Consider the following 21,026-nt stretch of genomic DNA (forward strand, 5'->3'; position numbering starts at 1 on the left):
CCTGTCTCGGCCTCCCACAGTGCTGGGATTACAGGCTTGAGCCACCGCGCCCGGCAAAGATTATTTTTTAACAGCTTTAGAGATATTTGAATCTGGGCTACATGTTACAATGTACTATTGCAAAAGTTCCTAAATTTGGTGATTATATTGTGATTTTATATATATAGTTAGAGATAAACTTATTCTCTAAGCATTTAATGCTTTTTCCCTGTAAGCACTGCTTAGATGCTTTTGTCAACATTTTGAAATGTTGGTTTTCATTTTCATTAAATGTAAAATATTTTCTAGGCCAGGCGCAGTGGCTCACACCTGTAATCCCAGCACTTTGGGAGGCCAAGGTAGGCAGATCAGTTGAGGTCAGGAGATTGAGACCAGCCTGGCCAACGTGGTGAAACCCCATCTCCACTAAAATACAAAAATTAGCTGGCTGTGCTGGGACATGCCTGTAATCCCAGCTACTTGAGAGGCTGAGGCAGGAGAATCACTTGAACCCAGAAGGCAGAGGTTGCAGTGAGCTGAGATCAGGCCACTGCACTCCAGCCTGGGCAACACAGTGAGACTCCATCTCAAAATAATAATAATAATAATACAATAAAATAAATAAGTAAATAAAAATATTTTCCAGTTTGTTTTACTTCCTCTTTGACCTATAATTTAGAAGGATAGAAATATGTTCTTTAATTTCCAAATATTTGGGACTTTGCAGATATCTTTCTGTTATTGATTTCTAGTTTGCTTCTATTATGGTTAGAGAATATGCTTTGTTGTTTTTCCATCTGGCGACAGCCATCAAATAAGCCGAGATGGGTGCATACAAGTACATCCAGGAGCTATGGAGAAAGAAGCAGTCTGATGTCATGCATTTCTTCTGAGGGTCCGCTACTGGCAGTACCGCCAGCTCTCTGCTCTCCACAGGGCTCCCTACCCTACCTGGCCTGATAAATCGTGACAACTAAGCTACAAGGCTAAGCAAGGTTATGTTATGTATAGGGTTTTCGTGTTTGCTGTGGTGGCCGAAAACGCTCAGTTCCTAGGGGTGCAACTTACAGCAAGCCTGTCCATCATGGTGTTAACCAGCTAAAGTTGGCTCGAAGCCATCAGTTTGTTGCAGAGGAGTGAGTTGGACGCCACTGTGGGGCTTTAAGAGTCCTGAGTTCTTACTGGGTTGGTGAAGATTCCACATACAGATTTTTTGAGGTTATTCTCATTGATCCATTCCATAAAGCTATCAGAAAAAATCCTGACACCCAATGGATCACCAAACCAGTCCGCAAGCACAGGGAGATGCATGGGCTGACATAGGCAGGCCGAAAGAGTCGTGGCCTTGAAAAAAGGGCCTTGAGTTTCACCACACTATTGGTGGTTCTCACCAGGTAGCTTGGAGAAGGCTCAATACTCTCCAGCTCCACCGTTATCGCTAATAAAAGTAAAGTTTGTAAAATTCATACCTAATAAACAATTTAAGACAGTGAAAAAAAAAAAAGAGATGATTTTTGTATGATTTCATTTCTTTTCATTTTGTTAATATTTGTTTCATAGCCTAGAGTGTGACCAGTTGGATGATGGTCCATGTGCACTTGAGTGGTATTATGCTGTTGTTGGGTAGAATGACCTAAATGTCAGGTCAGGTTGGTTGATAATGTTTTACAGGTGTTAGTGATTTTTCTGTCGACTTTTTTATTGATTGATGAGTGAGGAATTGAGTTTTCTACCATAATTGTGGCTTTGTCTATTTCTCCTTCAGCTTTGTTAATTTTTGCTCCATGTTTTTTGGCTTTATATGTTTTGAAGCTCTATCAGGTGAATAACCTGACCTAGATTCACCAGTTGTCATTCTGCTACATTTGCTTTTTCATTCTCTCATACATACATACTGACATACATACTGTTTTGAACCATTTGGGAGTCTTTGATTCATGCCCCTTTAATCCTAAATACTTGAGTCTGTTTATTTATTTATTTTTTTGAGTCGGAGTCTCTCTCTGTCACCAGGCTGGAGTGCAGTGTCACGATCTCAGTTCACTACAGCCTCCGCCTCCCAGGTTCAAGCGACTCTCCTGCCTCAGCCTCCCGAGTAGCTAGGACTACAGGTGCATGCCACCACGCCCAGCTAATTTTTGTATTTTTAGTAGGGATGCGGTTTCACCATGTTGACCAGGCTGATCTTGAACTCCTGATCTAGTGATCCACCCACCTCAGACTCCTAAGGTGCTGTGATTACAGGCTTGAGCCACTGCACCTGGTCAAGTCTTTCTTTCATTCCTTTTTTTTTCTGAGATGGAGTCTTGCTCCCTGGTTGGAGTGCAGTGGCCCGATCTCAGCTCACTGCAACCTCCACCTCCCGGTTGCAAGTGATTCTCCTGCCTCAGCCTCCTGCGTAGCTGGGACTACACGCACCTGCCACCACGCCTGGCTAATTTTTTGTATTTTTAGTAAAGATGGGGTTAGCCAGGATGGTCTCGATCTGTTGACCTCATGATGTGCCCCCTTGGCCTCCCAAAGTGCTGGGATTACAGGCTTAGCCACAGCACCTGGCCTGTTTCTTAAGAATGAGGACATTCATTTACATGATCACAGATTACCAATATCAGGAAAATTAACATTGATATAATGGTATTATGTAATCTACAGGTCTAATTTCTCTCGTACAGCCTTTTCTTTTTCCTGATACAGGATCCAGTGCAGGATTGTGTATTGCGCATAGTTTTCATGTATTTTTTATCTACTTTATTCTGCAGCTACTCCTTGCTCTTTGTGTTCAGTGACATTAATATTTTAATTTTGTTTGATATTTACTGATGATTTGTTTCAGATTATGCCTTTTTTTTTTTTTTTTTAGAAATACCACATCAGTGGTATTCATTTCAAAAGCATCACTCAAGGAAGGAGGGGGGTGCTGTCAGTTTGTCACTAATGGCAGGAAAGGCAGATTTTGTCACCAGCAACTGTGACTGGGTAGGAATTCCAGGCTTCAGTTCGTTTAGCATTTATTAATTTGGCATTCAGCAGATATTTCTTGAGTGCCTTTTTGGCTTAGACCCTGTACTAAGATACAGTGGTGAAAGGATGTAATGTCTTTTCATGGAATTTAAAGTTTAGTGTTGAGTATAGACGTTAAGCAAATAATCACACCAATAATTAATTTCAGTGGTTCCAAGTGACTAAAGGAAAAACGAGGTATCAAAAGGGGTATGTGCAGTAGGAGAGCTGAATCTAGAGTTGAGGTTGGAAATGGGCATGAAGAAGAAGGCAGAGGCTTTCTTTGTGTGGCTGCTCTAGTGATTAGAAACAGACATTCCATAGTGGAATGCTGGGTGCCATTTGCTGCAGGGATAGATCTAACTCTTGCACAATTGTAGTTGTCTGACTTGCCAGGAGCAAGCTTGACCTAAGGCAACTTAATCTCAGGATGGTCTGGGAGCTTAGATTCTAGCAATTTAAGCAGCTTGGTGATAAGCTTTTTCTTCTTTTTTTCCGTTGTTCAGTTTTACTTTGAATTCAGAAGGCTATAATAGAAGACCAGGTGGCCGTCGCCATAGCAAAGGTAATCCAGAGAGTTCTTTCATGTGGAAACCTCAGGAACCCGCTGTAACAGAGATGATTTCTGAAGAGAGTGGCAAGGGTCTGAGGCGCCCCCATTGTACTGTGGAGGAGGTAAGCATTGTTAGCTTGATTTCTTTAAAACAATATTTTACAGCTCTTCCTAACCAACTCAGAATGGTTCAACATTTGACATACCATTGTAGGTTTTCCTGTAATAGAGCCTCTAACAAAATGAGGCTGTCTCAAACCCAAATGCACCAAAAATCTACATGTGGCGTCTGCCCAGGTAGACTTTGAGGGGTTCGTACTATGAGACCTAAAGTTCTTATGAGATTGTCCAGAACATAGCAGGGCCTTAGTGGCCATGTGTGCCAAATGTGTGCATGACAGGATCAAGCATGTTGCCTATCAGGGAGCTGAAAACTGTTGTGAAAGTGTTGAAGGCACAGACACAGCACTCAGACAGCTAAATTTAAAAATGAAACTTTTTTGAGTAATAAAAATCATAAGACTAAAAAGAATTTCTAATGAATATTTTTGGGAGCAAATAATATATCAATTATGTTATATATTTCTTTTTTGCTTTTTTTTTTTTTTNTTGAGATGGAGTGAGACTCTGGAGTACACCCATGTTGGAGTGCAGTGGCACAGTCTTGGCTCACTGCAACCTCTGCCTCCCATGTTCAAGCATATGTTATATATTTCAAAAGGTACCAAAGTATGTACAGTGGCTAAGTTTCCCAGACTCTCTTCCATACCTGGCTTCCATCACCATGTTTACTACTTAGCAAGTAACCTCTGATACCTGTATGTATCCTCCTACAGATGTTCTATACACATATAATTTAGTCAATATTTAGATGTCTTTTTTTTTTTCTCATCTGTCTGTGACCCTGAAAATGTAGTTATTTTTATCATAAGGAAGAAAAAGGAGTCATATTAGGAAGGGATAGGATTAGTCGGGGTTTTTTTTGTTTGTTTTTGAGACAGGGTTTTGCTCTTGTTGCCCAGGCTGGAGTGCAATGGCGTGATCTCAGCTCACTGCAGCCTCCACCTGCCAGATTCAAGCAATTCTCCTGCCTCAGCCCCTCTAGTAGCTGGGATTACGGGTATGCGCCATTATTCCTGGCTAATTTTGTATTTTTAGGTTTTCTCCATGTTGGTCAGGCTGGTCTCGAACTCCTGACCTCAGGTGATCCACCTGCCTTGGCCTCCCAGAGTGCTGGGATTACAGGCATGAGCCACCACACCCAGCCAAGATTAGATTCTTTTTGGCTACCTAAATTAGTCTAACCTGCTTTTTAAAAAAAATTTACCAAGTTATTTATCTATATGGAGAGATGGGGTCTCGCTATGTTGCCCAGGCTGGTTTCAAACTCCAGTCTCAAGCAATCGTCCGGCCTTGGCCCCCTAAACTGCTGGGATTACAAGTGTGAGCCATTGCATCCAGCCCTAACTCGTTTCTTTTTACAAACTTTAATAACTGTGACTAAGGAAGGGAAGTAAATTGAGTGCATTTCTGCTTTTTCTGTCACATTTCAGAGTACTCAGCATGATGAAGAGTCAATCTTTTTACTTTCCGTTTGAGTATTTCCATTATTCCAGGAAAATTTAGAATTATTCCTGTATCTGGCACTCCCCAGGACCATTAGCTATTTCAGTTTGCTAACTAGTTTTCTGAGCCACATGTTTAATTTAGTTCATCAGAGAAATACTTATTTGGGTCCCAGGTACTGTGCTAGTTGTCAGCAATTCAAGATTAAATGAAATGCGGTTCCTGCCCCTCCAGGAGCTTATACATAAATAGTTGCTATTCAATAAGCAGGCAGAGAGAGGAATGGACCAGAGCCCTGAAAGGGGTTTTAAGATGAGGTGTTAAAAATTTCAGTCTCAGGCCAGGTGCGGTGGCTCACGCCTATAATCCCAGCACTTTGGGAGGCCGAGGCGGGTGGATCACGAAGTCAAGAGATCGAGACCATCCTGGTCAACATGGTGAAACCCCGTCTCTACTAAAAATACAAAAATTAGCTGGGCATGGTGGCGCACGCCTGTAGTCCCAGCTACTCGGGAGGCTGAGGTATGAGAATTGCTTGAACCCAGGAGGCGGAGGTTGCGGTGAGCCGAAATCGCGCCATTGCACTCCAGTCTGGGTAACGAGTAAAACTCCATCTCAAAAAAAAAAAAAAAATTTCAGTCTCTTAGATGAGAAATCAAAAATGGGACTGAGCAGTTATCTACAGGGGAATATGTAGAAAATACACTCTAGAAATATTGGCAGGTAGTATTAGCAAGGACATGTCTGTTGATTAAGTGTAATATAAAGTAGAGAGGAGAGTCTGAGTCCCAGATTTCAGTTTTGGGAATCACTTTGTGTTACCAAGATAACCCTATGTTCATGGGGAAGATGATGACTCCAGTTTTGGATATTGTTTAAACTCCCTGTGAAACCCACAAGAAAACCTTTCCTGGAGGGTGGATATAAGTGATGAGAATTTTGAGGAGGAGACACATTTCTGAATCTTTAACCTACTGATGTTATTTAAATCAAGGGAGGTGATGAGATTATTTAGGGAAGGAATGTAGTGCAAGAAGAGATACGGGCAAACCCACTAGTATGTAGGTAGAAGGAATAATCTGCAGTGGAGACAGAAAGAATCAGAAGAGCTTATTGTCTAGGAAGGCAAGGCAGGTCAGCATGGTGAAATGCTGAAGAGAGATCAAGTAACTTAAGGGCTGAAAAAGTGTCTATGAATGTGGCCATAGATGGTTGCAGGTGATGTTGGTGAGGCCAGTTCACTTTGGAAGCTACATATTCTTGGTATGATTTCTGCTGAGTTTTTTTTGTAGTTAACTTAATTCTATTCATCCCAGTTCTGTCAAAAACCTAGATGCCATCAGAATCTAGCAGTTAGCATGAGTAAAGTGGGCTGGAGAGCAGTGGCCCATCTGAACGAGATAGCCCTGCATAGCTATAGATTGTGGACTCCCAAAGGAGGCCAGATTTTTTGATTTTTAAAAACATGTATAAAGCTAGTAATTCAGAGAAATATTAAAGACACAGTGTTGGAAAGAAAACACATCTATGGGCTACATTTTGTCTTTTAATTATAAGTTTAATATGCTGGTGCTTATCTAACATGCTTTCTTTTATTTAGGGTGTTCAAAAAGAGGAAAGAGAGAAGTACCGAAGGTTATTGGAACGACTTAAAGAAAGTGGTCATGGAAACTCTGTCACATGTCCTGTGACTTCAAATTATCACAGGTGAAAATGAGCTAACAGATAATGCTTTGCTAGACACCTTTTTGTTTGTTTTGGAGAAGGTATTGGTGGGAAGGGCCTTATTTGAAAGAAGAAGTTAACCCTGAGAGAACTAGCCCCGTCATTTGCCTTTATATTTATCTAGTAACGGGTAATATGTAACAGAGGTTTTGCAAAGTAAAATTTTATGTTACCTTTAGGACCCTTTGTTCAAGTAAACTGTTACTTGAAACTCTTACATAACAAAGTGGCTCACTGGTTGAGGTAGAGCTATCAGGAGGCAGGGTTTCTTCAACCTCCTCAGCATACATTTCCCACAGTCTCTCTCTCTACCTCTCTTCCCCACCCCCTCCTGCCCATCTCTCCATCTCTCCCATCTCCCTTCCTTCCTTCCTTTCTCCTTCATCTCCTTATGGTCCTTTGTCTTTTTTCCTTTCCCCTTCCTCACCGCCACCCCATGAGACACACCTAGTCCCTGCAGCATCATGGAGATTGAATCTTAGCACATTTGGAAGTCCGCTAGAGGCAAGATTAAAGTCTCCTAGGTCATAAGAATTATCCTTATAATATGGCTTGTTAATTAAATACTCTAATGATTTGAGCAAATATTAATAGATGAGAGTGGCAGAAGTGATAGCTGGCCTTGCATTTGTCTGTGAAAGGAGGACAAAAAAATCTGTGAGCTCAGAATTGAGGTACACTAGGTCATTCTAACAAGTGGAGCAAAAATACACAAGGATCCCAGAAATTATATAATAGCAAATTGAAGGTTAAAAAGTCACAATACTATTTAACTTTTAATTTTTGAGATGGAGTTTCACTCTTGTTGCCCAGACTGGAGTGCAATGGCACAATCTTGGCTCACTGTAACCTCTGCCTCCCAGGTACAAGCAATTCTCCTGCCTCAGCCTCCCGAGTAGCTGGGATTACAGGCATCCACCACCATGCTCAGCTAATTTTTTGTATTTTTACTAGAGACATGGTTTCACCAGGCTAGTCTTGACCTCCTAACCTCAGGTAATCCACCCACCTTAGCATCCAAGAGTGCTGGGAGGATTATAGGTGTGAGCCACTGCACACGGCCTACCACTGCACCAGTAATACCAGCTGCTTGGGAGGCTGAGGCAGGAGAGTCGCTTGAAGGTGGAGGTTTCAGTCAGCAGAGATCACACCACTGTACTCCAGCCTGGGCAACGGAGCGAGACTCCATCTCAAAAAAAAAACCAAAACAAAGTTCCTGCTTGTAATGTATTGTTTCAGGGCCATTTAAATATGTAGCTTAAAAAGTTTTTTATCGGGGCCGGGTGCAGTGGCTCACGCCTGTAATCCCAGCACTTTGGGAGGCCGAGGCGGGTGGATCACGAGGTCAAGAGATCGAGACCATCCTGGTCAACATGGTGAAACCCCATCTCTACTGAAACTACAAAAAATTAGCTGGGCATGGTGGCGCGTGCCTGTAATCCCAGCTACTCAGGAGGCTGAGGCAGGAGAATTGCCTGAACCCAGGAGGCAGAGGTTGCGGTGAGCCGAGATTGCGCCATTGCACTCCAGCCTGGGTAACATGAGTGAAACTCTGTCTCAAAAAAAAAAAAAAAAAAAGTTTTTTATCTTTTAATCTGAGTTTTATCACACTGAGATTGTTCAGTTAAGGTGTCACTGGGGATTTAGAACCTCTGATTTTACAAATAGAGAAACTTGGGGATAGGTAACTTGGCTTAAATATTAGAATCAGGATTAGATTCCTGGTATCCTAGTCCCAGATAGTAGCTTCCTTTCTGTCATAATTTGATATAATAGGGTAATTAATAACCCCTATTTGGAGAAGCTTGGTGGACAGAGATAATGCATATTATGGTAGACTTTGCTTTTGTATCTGATATCCCTCACTTTTTGTGTTTTTAAGTTCTCAAAGAAGTCAGATGGACACATTAAAGACCAAAGGCTGGGGGGAAGAGCAAAATCATGGAGTCAAAACAACACAATTTGTTCCAAAACAATGTGAGTTCCCAGATTTAGCCTTGTCTTAATATATTGACCTTAGTTCATGTTAGAGTGTTCATGTGAGGTAGAAAATGGTATACCAAAATACTGTCAAATCTCGCAGCATTGGGCCAGGCGTGGTGGCTCATGCCTGTAATCCCAGCACTTTGGGAGGCCAAGGCAGGTGGATCACCTGAGGACAGGAGTTTGAGACCAGCCTGGCCAACATGGTGAAACCCCATCTCTACTAAAAATACAAAAATCAGCCAGGCGTGGTGTCACTCGCCTGTAGTCTCAGCTACTCAGGAGGCTGAGGCAGGAGAATCGCCCGAACCTGGGAGGTGGAGGTTGCAGTGAGCTGAGATCACTCCACTACACTCCAGCCTGGGTGACAGAGTGAAACCGTCTCAAAAAAAAAAAAAAAAAATCTAACAGAATTGACAGGGGGCTTATCTAGGAGTTTAGTAAAAAAGTTGTTTCAAGATGAAGTAGATTCATAAAATGACTCTGAACTATTATTCCTAAGCTCCTATATAGTAGCAAATGTTTTGTGAGCTGAAATTTTATTATATTCTTTATAAATCAATTTCCTTCTATTTCTCCACTGACGGTCCACTAAATGACAGCTTACCAAATGAGCAGATGTCACTCAGTTTATAGTAAAGATTATATTTAAAGAGCAAAGAGATACAGACTTTTTTTTTAGGCAACTTAGTTTATAAGGAGGCTAGTATCTTTGGAATTCACTGTAGCATTTCATTGTTGAAGAATTGCCTTGATATTGTGGAAACTCGGTAAGCTGAAATTCTGACTATATTATTAATTAATGAAGGAAACATTTAATCTTTTCTTTGCCATCCTCACAGATAGACTTGTTGAAACAAGGGGACCTCTATGTTCATTGAGAAGTGAAAAGAGGTACATTCAGTTCATTCTACACTTTCATATATATTTTCTTTATCAGCTGTATTTATGAGTAAGTAGTTCTGAGGAATTGTGAACTCTTTTCATTTCTGGTAGTTGGTCAGCATATATGAGTAGATAGGTAGCTAGCTCTTGGGTCAGATGCCCACCCTACCTTGGTGGGTTGGGGGGTGCCCTTTATCTCCCAGGCATCAGGGGTTGGGAGAAACGCATGATTCTTAGATAGGAGTGTGGGTGGAGTGGGGATATCTAGAGATCTGTGTCTTTAGGATAAGAACAATAAAGGCGGCCGGGCGCGGTGGCTCAAGCCTGTAATCCCAGCACTTTGGGAGGCCGAGGCGGGTGGATCACGAGGTCAAGAGATCGAGACCGTCCTGGTCAACATGGTGAAACCCCATCTCTACTAAAACTACAAAAAATTAGCTGGGCATGGTGGTGCGTGCCTGTAATCCCAGCTACTCAGGAGGCTGAGGCAGGAGAATTGCCTGAACCCAGGAGGCGGAGGTTGCGGTGAGCCGAGATCGCGCCATTGCACTCCAGCCTGGGTAATAAGAGCGAAACTCTGTCTCAAAAAAAAAAAAAAAGAACAATAAAGGCAGTTCAGCATACCTTAGGATTTTTGGATGATAGTTTATAGCAGAGTTTGTAAATTACAGCCTATGGACCAAATCTGGTCTACTTGCCTATTTTTGTATAGTACATTTCTATTGAAGTGTGCACATTCATTTACATACTGTCTATGGCTGCTTTTAAATTACAGTGGTAGAATTGCCACGATATGCCCAAGACCATAAAACCTGCCAAGCCTAAAATACTGTCTGTGCTTTTTCAGAAAAGTTTGTTGGCTCTTGATTTAGAGTATTATATAAAAAGGCAATTTTTATTTACAGATTATGAAATCTTATTTCTAAATCTAGGATGTGCTAGGTTTGAGTCATCTAGCAGAAATCTATCATCTCTCAATTATTTTCCTTAGGTGTTCAAAGGGGAAAATTTCTGATACAGAAAAGATGGTTGGACTCAGATTTGAAAATGAAAGTGTAAGTAGAAATCCTAGTTAAATCTGATATCCATAGGCCAGGTGCATGGCTCACGCCTGTAATCCCAACACTTTGGGAGGCCAAAGCAGGACATTACCTCAGGTCGGGAGTTTGAGACCAGCCTGACCAACATGTAGAAACCCTGTCTCTACTAAAAATAAAAAAAGTATCCAGGCATGCCTGTGGCACATGCCTGTACTTCCAGCTACTTGAGAGGCTGAGGCAGGAGAATCGCTTGAACCCAGGAGGTGGAGGTTGCGGTGAGCCGAGATTCTCTCATTGCACTCCAGCCTGGGCAACAAGAGTGAAACTCCGTCTCAAGAAAAAAAAAAAATTAGATATCCATTTACTTACATAACTTATGTTTTGGTACCCATGAAAAAGAAGAAAAATTTTATATATATTACTTGGATTGTTACTTCTGTTGTTTTCTTTAAGAAAGCAGTAAGCCAGCCAGGCACAGTGGCTCATGCCTATAATCCCAGAACTTTGGGAGGCCAAGGCAGGAGGATCTGGAGCCTAGGAGTTTGAGACCAGCCTGGGCAACATAGTGAGACTGTCTTAAAAATTAGCCAGGCATGATGGCACATCTGTAGTCTCAGCTACTTGGGAAGCTAAGACAGGAGGATCGCTTGAGCCCAGGAGATCAAGGCTGCAGTGAGCTGTGATCACACCACTGTACTCCAGCTTGAGTGACAGAACGAGACTGTCTCTTTAAAAAAAAAAAAAAAAAAAAGCAAGTATTGAAAATATACAACCTTTTTCTTCTTTCTGAGTTGCTGGAGTTTTGCCTCTGTACAGTAGCCACCTTTGTTTATGAGAGATGAACCTACCTCCATACCAACACTTTACCTACATTTTATGGCTTCTTATGGAGAATTTCTTAAAAATCATACATCTCTGATAATGCTTTAGGGTGCTGGCAGAATTCTATTTGTTTACCACAATGGTGGTTATATAGGTGTTCATTTTACAAAAATGAATTAAGTGGTACATTAATGTTTTGTGCATTTTCTGTAATATAAAATGACTTCTTACAAGGATAAGCTAGAACCAAGTTTAGTTAACATAAAGATAGTAGGGATTTGTTCTGAGGGTGGGATTGTGGGTCATATTTTTTGCTATTTAAAACTTTCAAAATAATCTTTTAAACATACTATTTTTAATTATGATAGGAGAACTGAAAATACTTTTCTTGCTCCTTCCAGGGAAGGTGGTGAGTGTTCTGTTTCATGGTTTGTAACTGAGGTATCCTGTGAGTCTTAGGTCTGGAGTTTTTTTGTTTCCCCTTGCAGGGACAGGCAGATATGATAAATCTACTCATTTGGGGGATTTGCTAATTCTCTTTTCTTTCACATTACTGACAGTTTTATATTTCATGTGTTATCTGTATTTATATTAGCAAGTATCAAACATGTCAGTAGAATTTAGATGCTTTTTTGATCAGAGGAGGGGATACCAGCTGGAGCCTGACCTATCAGAAGAAGTGTCGGCCCGACTCCGCCTGGGCAGTGGAAGCAATGGCTTACTCAGGAGGAAAGTGTCAATAATTGAGACAAAGGAAAAGAATTGCTCAGGCAAAGAGAGGGACAGAAGAACGGATGATCTCCTTGAACTTACAGAGGTATTGTTCTTTGTATTGATCCTAAAAAGAGGCATGTCTTTAAATAAGCTCAGTTCTTCTAAACTTGAATGTTTTGTTTTGAAGACTTTCTCCAGGCTAAGGATGAATATATGAAAACAAATCAGGTCCATGATCTATTTATGTACTTTGGCTACACTGATCATTAGTTAGGCATGATCGTTATTGGCCTAAGGGATCAAATTGATATTCAGCAAATGTGAGTTGACACAGTCATCACATATCTTGGAATTCAACAAATTCTTTGTTGAATTCTTCAAATATGTTGAGTGAGTTATATAGTATAGGTTTGGAATTAGGAATAAGTCCACTGCATTTTTTTAAAAAGTGATTATAGTTTACTAAAATGTCCCTTTTGTTGATTATTGCATTTGAAAATAGTAAAAATTTACAGAACGTAAAGAATCAAAGTAGTTAAAATTCTTATTTTAAAGATGCACCCACATCTTGGCTTCCTCTACATTAGGAATCTAGTAGGTGATTCTCTCTTGAATACTTACTATTATATTGGGCATGCAGGTGGAGAGAGAGATCCATAAAACAGCGAAACTATGTGCAGTGGGAGGAAGCAGTAGTAAAAATATTTAGAGGAAAATAATAATAATTATTATTTTTTGAGACAGTTTCGCTGTTGTTGCCCATGTTGGAGTGCAGTGGCACCATCCTGACTCACTGCAACCTCCGCCTCCTGGGTTCAAGCAGTTCTCCTGCCTCAGCCTCCTGAGTAGCTGGGACTACAGGCACCCACCACCATGCCCAGCTAATTTTTGTATTTTTAGTAGAGAGGGGGTTTCACTATGTTGGTCAGGCAGGTCTCAAACTCCTGACCTCAGGTGACTCACCTGCCTCTCGAGGCCTCCCAAAGTGCCGGGATTACAGGCATGAGCCACCATGCCTGGCCTGGAGGGAAATAATTTTTAGTGAGTTTATAGATCTAGCTTTGTATCTTAAATAATGCATTTATCTGCATAATTCTTTTATTTTTCTTTTTTTTTGAGACAGAGTCTCACCCTGTTGCCCAGGCTGGAGTGCAATGGCATAATCTCGGCTCAATGCAACCTCTGCCTCCTGGGTTCCAGCACTTCTCCTGCCTCAGCCTCCCGAGTAGCTGGGACAACAGGAGCATGTCATCATGCCTGGCTAATTTTTGTATTTTTCAGTAGAGACAGGGTTTCACCATATTGGCCAAGCTGGTCTCAAACTCTTGACCTCATGATCTGCCTGCCTCAGCCTCCCAAATTGCTGGGATTACAGGTGTGAGCCACCATGCCTGGCCCATATTATTCCTTAGTATGTTGAAGCCATTTATTCCATAGTCAATTGCTAGACTGCTGTCTGGTTTCCAAGTTTCTGCCTGTTTGCTTATTCTCTGTCAAAAAGGATGGTATGACCCCTTAGATGTCCTAATCTTATTTTGATGTTTTAAAATTTTAAAGGAGAGGCTGGGTGTGGTGGCTCATGCCTGTAATCCCAGCACTTTGGGAGGCCGAAGCAGGCAGATTACTTGAGGTTAGAAGTTTAAGACTAGCCTGGCCAACATGGTGAAACCCTGTCTTTACCAAAAATACAAAAAATGGCCGGCATGGTGGCACATGTCTGTAAACCCAGCTAATCAGGAGGCTGAGGCATGAAAATCACTTGCATGTGGGAGGCAGGTTGTAGTCAGCTGAGATTTCCAGCCTGGGTGACACAGTGAGACTCTGTGTCAAAAACAAACCAAAAAAAGCTTAGAGTGGAAATCAGGGTTTTAGTATTATGAAAGGAGTAAAGGCCAGTAAATTAGACATACCTGGGTTCAAATCTTCATTCTACCTTTTAATAATTATATGACTTTAAATATGTAAAATAAATTCTCTGAACTTCAATTTTCTCTTCTATAAAATGGTAGTGATACCCTTCCAACAAGTAAGAATGTGTTTCAAGTATCTAACACCATGTTTGGCTTATAGTGCTTAATACCTGGTAGTAGGATAATTGAGACCATACTTTAGATGTAAATAATTATTATTATTGTTTCCACAAGCTACTAATTGAACCAGCATTTATTGTAAATATTACGAAGACTGCTTTGTAGTTATAAGTTAAAATATTTTCAGGGCTGGCGCGGTGGCTCATGCCTAGAATCCCAGGACTTTGAGAGGCCAGGACGGGTTTTGCTTGAGCCCAGGAGTTTGCAGCCAACTTGGGCAATTAATCAGGCCCCATCTCTATTAATAAAAAAATAAGGATAAATTTTTTTCATACTGTAGTTTAGTAGGTCTCTGATGGTATATTTTTCTCAAGAGTCAGGTGCTGCTGAGATGTAAAACTTTTTTCAGCTCAGATTTTTCAATAACTGATAATGGTTCTATATTAAAATAGTAACCTTTGGACTTTCTAATTCAGGACATGGAAAAGGAAATCAGTAACGCCTTAGGCCATGGCCCACAGGATGAAATCCTAAGTAGTGCTTTCAAATTGCGAATCACTCGAGGAGACATCCAGACATTAAAGAATTATCACTGGCTCAATGATGAAGTAAGTCAGATTCTCTCCCCCTTTTGGCTATCATGAAGTTTAACTATTATCTATAATCACATTGACTCCTACCCAGTTATAGGGGTTGGTAGAGTAACTTTTAGTTATAATTAAAACAAAGACATCTTAAATCTTAAAAAGCTGGTGAAATCTGATGTTCTGCCTGGAATTGGTGATGTTTCCCTTTTCTGCATTTGTACTTTGTTGCATCCACCTCTTCATTTACTAGTCTCCAATAAACCCTGGGCACAGCGGATGAATGGGAGGAAGCAGCAAGTGGTATTATATTTTAGGTGAATTCTTATAGTAGCTGCTTTATTTTTTGAGTAATAAAGGGATATGTTGATTATTATATACTGTGTGTATTTTTCTTTGTTCTTTAAGATGGAATTTTGCTCTTGTCGTCCAGGTGGAGTGCAATGGTGCGATTTTCAGCTCACTGCAACTCCAATACTGGGTTCAAGTGATCCCCCTACCTCAGCCTCCCAAGTAGCTGGGATTACAGGCACCCACCTCCATGCCCAGCTAAGTTTTGTATTTTTAGTAGAGATGGGGTTTCACCATGTTGGCCAGGTTGGTCTCAAACTCCTGACCTCAGGTGATCCACCCACCTTGGCCTCCCATTAACTGAAAAATTTTGCCTGACTTGTCTCTTGTATCCTTAATATATTTAGCAAAAGCTGGCTCTTAAGTTCTTCTTGACAATTTTCTGGTGGGTTTTTTCCCTCACTGCAGCCCCTGCATCTTCTCTCTTTGCCTCCCTTCCTGTTTCCCCTATGATTAGTTACTTATAAACAGATTCACTGAAAACAGGAATGTTTTGTTTTACAAGATAAGTGTAATTTGTTTATTGTAGAAAATTTGGAAAATACAGGAAAACTAAAAAAATGACTGTTCAAAAGTACTACCACTCAAAAATAAAATGTTAATATTTTGGTGTATGTCCTTCCAGTTAATATTTTTAAATTGAAGTCTAATTTAGATGCAGTAAAATTCACTTCCTGTTAATATTTATGCATTTTTTGGTGTGATACAATTATGTAGATCTTTTCATTATTATACAGACTTTCTTCTTGAATTCCTTCTTCCGGCTATTGTTACTCACATGCCTTAAAAGTATGGTTTCAGCCGGATGCGGTGGTTCATGCTGTAATCCCAGCAGTTTGGGAGGCCAACAGGTGGATCACAAGGTCAGGAGTTTGAGACCAGCCTGACCAATATGGTGAAACCCCGTCTCTACTAAAAATAAAAAAAATTAGCCAGGCATGGTGGCGTGTACATGTAGTCCCAGTTACTTGGGGGGCTGAGGCAGGAGAATCCCTTGAATCAGGAGTCAGAGGTTGCGTAAGCTGACAGCCTGGGTAACAGAGTGAGACTCTGTCTCAAAAAAAAAAAAAAAAGTAGTTTTCATTCCTTTTTCATGTGTCTCATTTTGCACTGATCACTTTTTTTGCTGTCATTTTCTTTAGACAGTCCTTTTATCCGCCCCCCCCCCCCTTTTTTTTTTGAGATGGTGGCGCCTGCCACCATACCCTGCTAATTGTTGTATTTTTAGTAGAGATGGTGTTTCACCATGTTGGCCAGGCTGGTCTTGAACTCCTGACCTCAGGGGAACCACCTGCTTCAGCCTCCCAAAGTGCTGGGATTACAGGCATGAGCCACCGCGCCCAGCCCTATCCTCTTCTTTAGTACCTTACCTTCAAATTTGTCCTTATTCAGGTAGAAATTTAGTTTTGATAATGTATTTGTCATGTTCCAGCTTTCACTCCCTTGGTATTTTATAGGTCATTAATTTTTACATGAATCTTCTGGTGGAAAGAAATAAAAAGCAAGGCTATCCAGCACTTCATGTATTCAGTACTTTCTTCTATCCTAAATTAAAGTCTGGGGGTTACCAAGCAGTGAAAAGATGGACCAAAGGGGTAAATCTCTTTGAACAAGAAATTATTCTGGTGCCTATTCATCGGAAGGTACATTGGAGCCTGGTGGTGAGTAGAGAAGGTTAATAGTTAATTGTTGGACTTTGAATAAAGACCATTTTTAAAAAAGAATGCTCCCCTTTTCTGCCCAGGGTATAAAGAACAGTAGTATATGTTATAAGCATACTCTGCAGAGTCTCCTTATTTTTTTCTTAATGCCCCCGCCTTCACCCAAACCTTTTTAGTTCTTTATTTATTATTTAAAAAATTTTTTTACTATTTTTTAAAATGAGAGACCAGGCTTCGCTCTGTTGCCTAGGTTGAAGTGAATTGGTGTGATCATAGCTCATTGTAGCTTGGAACTCCTGGACTCAAGCGATCCTCCTGCCTTAGCCTCCTGAGTAACTAGGACTATAGTCATGGTCCACCATGCTTGGCTAATTTTATTTATTTATTTATTTATTTGGCAAGATGGAGTCTTGTATGTTGCCCTGGTTGGTATCCAACTCCTGGCCTCAAGTGGTTCTCTTGCCTCAGCTTTGCAAAGTGCTGGGATTACAGGTGTGAGCCACCATGCATAGCCTTTATTATTTTTATTTTTTTATTTTTAGAGACAGGGTCTCATTCTGCCACCCAAGCTGGAGTGCAGTGGCACAACCATAGCTCACTGTAACCTCAGCCTCCTGGGAACAAGTGATTTTCTTACTTTGGCCTCCCAGGTACCTGGGACTACGGACATGCACAAGTATGCCTGGTTAATTTTTTTTAATTATTATTTTTTTGTGTGTGGAGACAGAGTCTCTAGTCTTGAGCTCCTGGCTTTAAGCAGTCCTTCCACCTCAGCCTCAGAATGATGGGTGAGCTACTGTATCTGGCCTCCTTTTTAGTTCTTGAGTTGAACAACTTAGAAGGCCAGAAGACAAAGTCCTTGTACTTGAGTACCTTTCATTTTTAACAGGAAAAAGTCTTAGTACACATAAGGGTTATTTATTTATTTTTGTTTATAAGATAGTATAGGTTTATTGAAAAAAAAAAAATGCAGATATAAAGCCAGGTGTAGTGGCTCATGCCTATAATTCCAGACTTTGGGAGGTCGAGGCAGGAAGGGTTGCTTGAGCCTAAAAGTTTGAGACCAGCCTGGGAAACATGGCAAGACCCTGTCTATACAAAAATTAAATAATTTGCTGGGCATGGTGGTGCATACCTGTGTCCCAGCTACTTGGGAGACTGAAGTGGAAGATCCCTTGAGCCCGGGAGGTCGAGGCTGCAGTGAGCCGTGATCACACCACTGCACTCCAGCCTGGGTGACAGAGATCTTGTCTTAAAAAGAAAAAAGAGAACAAGAAAGAAAGAAAAGAGAAGGAAAGAAAGAAAGATACAGATATAAAGAAACAACAAAAAATCTCATCACTGAGAGGACCACTAATGTTTCAACTAAAAAATATACTTTTTACTAAAGATACGTAAGATAAATCTTTAAAAAATGTAATACATGTACCAATATAAATGGAGTTCTAGGTTACTTTTTAAGTGTAACTTAGAACTCCATTTATATTGGTACATGCATTGATATTCTAAAAGATGCTTTTATTTTTGGAAGTAAAATTCTCACTCCTCTTACATTTAAGATATTTCTGGATGTTGTCTTTCTCCATTATAGGTGATAGACCTAAGAAAAAAGTGTCTTAAATATCTGGATTCTATGGGACAAAAGGGCCACAGGATCTGTGAGATTCTCCTGTAAGTAAATGTTGAAACCTTCACTGTCGCCTCACTACCCGCTGCTGAGGTGATCTCTCTTCCATCTCATCCTAGGAAGCTGTATGGATGGTGGTCTAATGTATAGTTAAGGCTATTTCAGGGCTTAGCATGCATTTTATTTTTTTGTCTAAAAATAATAGCTGACTTCAACTGAGAAAATGTGTTTAGTACCATCACTGAAAACAAGTTTGTCATGTGTTATGATGTAAAATTGATCTTACTAGAATTCTGTGATTTGAATTAGATTTCTTTGGTATTGATACATTATTCTGAATATTCTAAGGAACTGTTAGTTGGGGAGTATTAGTCCTTAAATTCTTAGCCCACTGATATCTTTATGCTTTCCATGAGAGTTGGGTTTATCTCAGAACTCAGAGGCAGTGTTCGAAGTGTGTGGTTTGTAGGTGATTGTTTTAAATAGTAATTGCTATAATAGAGACCTGTCTTTAAAGCATAGCTACTTCTTAGCTATGTAAAGTAGTTACATGAAGTGAGAAAATGCATCAGTAAGATGGGTTCATTTTTCCTTTTGTGCTCACTAGAAGCAATGAAGTTCCTTCTTTTAACTTTAGTAAGGACAGATGAATCTTGTGAAGAAAAGTTATTAACAGTAATTCAATATTGTTTTAGTATAAAAGATTATTTTTATTTATGGTTGTTTATCTTGAATAAAAAGTATAGAGAAGAAATTTTTTTTTTTTTTTTTTTTTTTTGAGACGGAGTTTCGCTCTTGTTACCCAGGCTGGAGTGCAATGGCGCGATCTCGGCTCATCGCAACCTCTGCCTCCTGGGTTCAGGCAATTCTCCTGCCTCAGCCTCCTGAGTAGCCGCTAATTTTTTGTATTTTTAGTAGAGACGGGGTTTCACCATGTTGACCAGGATGGTCTCTATCTCTTGACCTCGTGATCCACCCGCCTCGGCCTCCCACAGTGCTGGGATTACAGGCTTGAGCCACCGCGCCCGGCTAGAGAAGAAATTTCTAAAAATCATAAGATACACCAAATTGTTTATGATTATTCTCTTCTAGTCTTTTCTTTGTATAAATTGTACACACATACATTTGTGTTCACACATATACATATATTATCCCATGTAAAGAAATGTTCTTACTGGGATCATACAGTACACTTTGATATACTGCTTATAACAGGATTTGAAAATTCATACTTTTTTTTTTTAAATTGGAGTCTGTGTCGCCCAGTGCAGTGGCGCAGTCTCAGCTCACTGCAACCTCTGCCTCCCAGGTTCAAGTGATGCTCGTGCCTCAGCCTCTCGAGAAGCTGGGATTACAGGCACACGCCAACACACCTGGATAATTTTTGTATTTTTATAAGAGACAGGGTTTCACCATGTTGGCCAGGCTGGCCTCGAACTCCTGACCTCAAGTGATCTACCTGCCTTAGTCTTCCAAAGTGCTGGGATGACAGGCGTGGGCCACTGCCCCTGGCACATTCAGACGTTTTTCTTAAGTTGAAATGCTCTGATGGTATCGGAGGCCCTGCTCCCTTTCTTGATGGTACTAGTCCAGTTTTTCTCAACGTTTTTCCTTTTTCATTTTCACCCTTGCCCCAGAGTGAAAAATTCAATTCATTTCTCTATAACAAGAGAAAATAATATCAGGGAATAAGACTTACTTGTTGAGTTGAGCTTTAGAGAGCTTTAAATCACTCTTAAGATTTTTGCCTCCCAAGAACCAGTTTTTACCACCTTGGGAGCAATATTGCACCATTGAAAATGTGTGCCATGTTCTAACGCTGGCTTATCTTACATGCACGTTAAGGATAAAAACCAAGACACTTAGGTTGTTAACCATGACAACTTTCTAGATGTGAATTTAATTAATCACTCTAAATACTTTGTATTACTCTAAGGATATGGAAATTTTTCTACATAACCACAGTGTCATTATAACACTTAAGAATATTAACACTCAATAATATGTCATATATTGTCCATATTCTAATTTCTTCAGTTATTTTATATAGCCCACCTACTCCTAGTCCAGGAGCCAGTCAGGATTCATGCATGTTCTTTTTTTTTTTTTTTTTGAGACAGAGTCTGTCTCTGTTGCCCAGGCTGGAGTGCAGTGGCACAATCTCGGCTCACCACCACCTCCATCTCCACCTCCTGGGTTCAAGTGATTATCGTGCCTCCCAAATAGCTGAGATTAAAATGCGCACCACCACGCTCAGCTAATTTTTGTGTTTTTAGTAGAGAGGGGTTTTGCCATGTTGACCAGGCTGCTCTTGAACTCCTAACCTCATGTGATCCACCCACCTCAGCCTCCCAAAGTGTTGGGATTACAGGCGTGAGCCACCGCACCAGCCCATGTGTGTTCTTTTTGAGGCGGAGTTTCACTCATGTTACCCAGGCTGGAGTGCAATGGCGCGATCTCGGCTCACCGCAACCTCCGCCTCCTGGGTTCAGGCAATTCTCCTGCC

At 40.7% G+C, this 21,026-nt stretch overlaps 1 protein-coding gene and 1 pseudogene across 6 annotated transcripts in view; both read left to right on the forward strand.

Annotated features, from left to right (window-relative positions):
• SENP2 (SUMO specific peptidase 2) overlaps positions 1–21,026 on the forward strand; it is a 47,890-nt gene that overhangs the window by 19,003 nt on the left and 7,861 nt on the right. For 4 of the 6 annotated variants that reach the window (XR_001828048.1, XM_017538399.1, XM_017538400.2 and 1 more), the window contains 9 exons: positions 3,486–3,654; positions 6,699–6,805; positions 8,706–8,800; positions 9,649–9,700; positions 10,683–10,746; positions 12,149–12,370; positions 14,774–14,905; positions 16,690–16,893; positions 18,485–18,564. Coding sequence is in view for 5 of the 6 variants with exons in the window: in XM_017538399.1 (XP_017393888.1) it covers positions 3,486–3,654; positions 6,699–6,805; positions 8,706–8,800; positions 9,649–9,700; positions 10,683–10,746; positions 12,149–12,370; positions 14,774–14,905; positions 16,690–16,893; positions 18,485–18,564 (1,125 nt within the window). In the remaining variant the exon portion in view is untranslated. The remainder of the gene's footprint in view (positions 1–3,485; positions 3,655–6,698; positions 6,806–8,705; positions 8,801–9,648; positions 9,701–10,682; positions 10,747–12,148; positions 12,371–14,773; positions 14,906–16,689; positions 16,894–18,484; positions 18,565–21,026) is intronic. The other 2 variants (XM_017538401.2, XM_017538406.1) reach the window with 2 other exon arrangements.
• Positions 658–2,038, forward strand: LOC108311100 (annotated as a pseudogene).

The sequence above is a fragment of the Cebus imitator genome, unplaced genomic scaffold (assembly GCF_001604975.1).
Source record: "Cebus imitator isolate Cc_AM_T3 unplaced genomic scaffold, Cebus_imitator-1.0 Scaffold111, whole genome shotgun sequence".
In the NCBI taxonomy this organism is placed as follows: Eukaryota; Metazoa; Chordata; class Mammalia; order Primates; family Cebidae; genus Cebus; species Cebus imitator.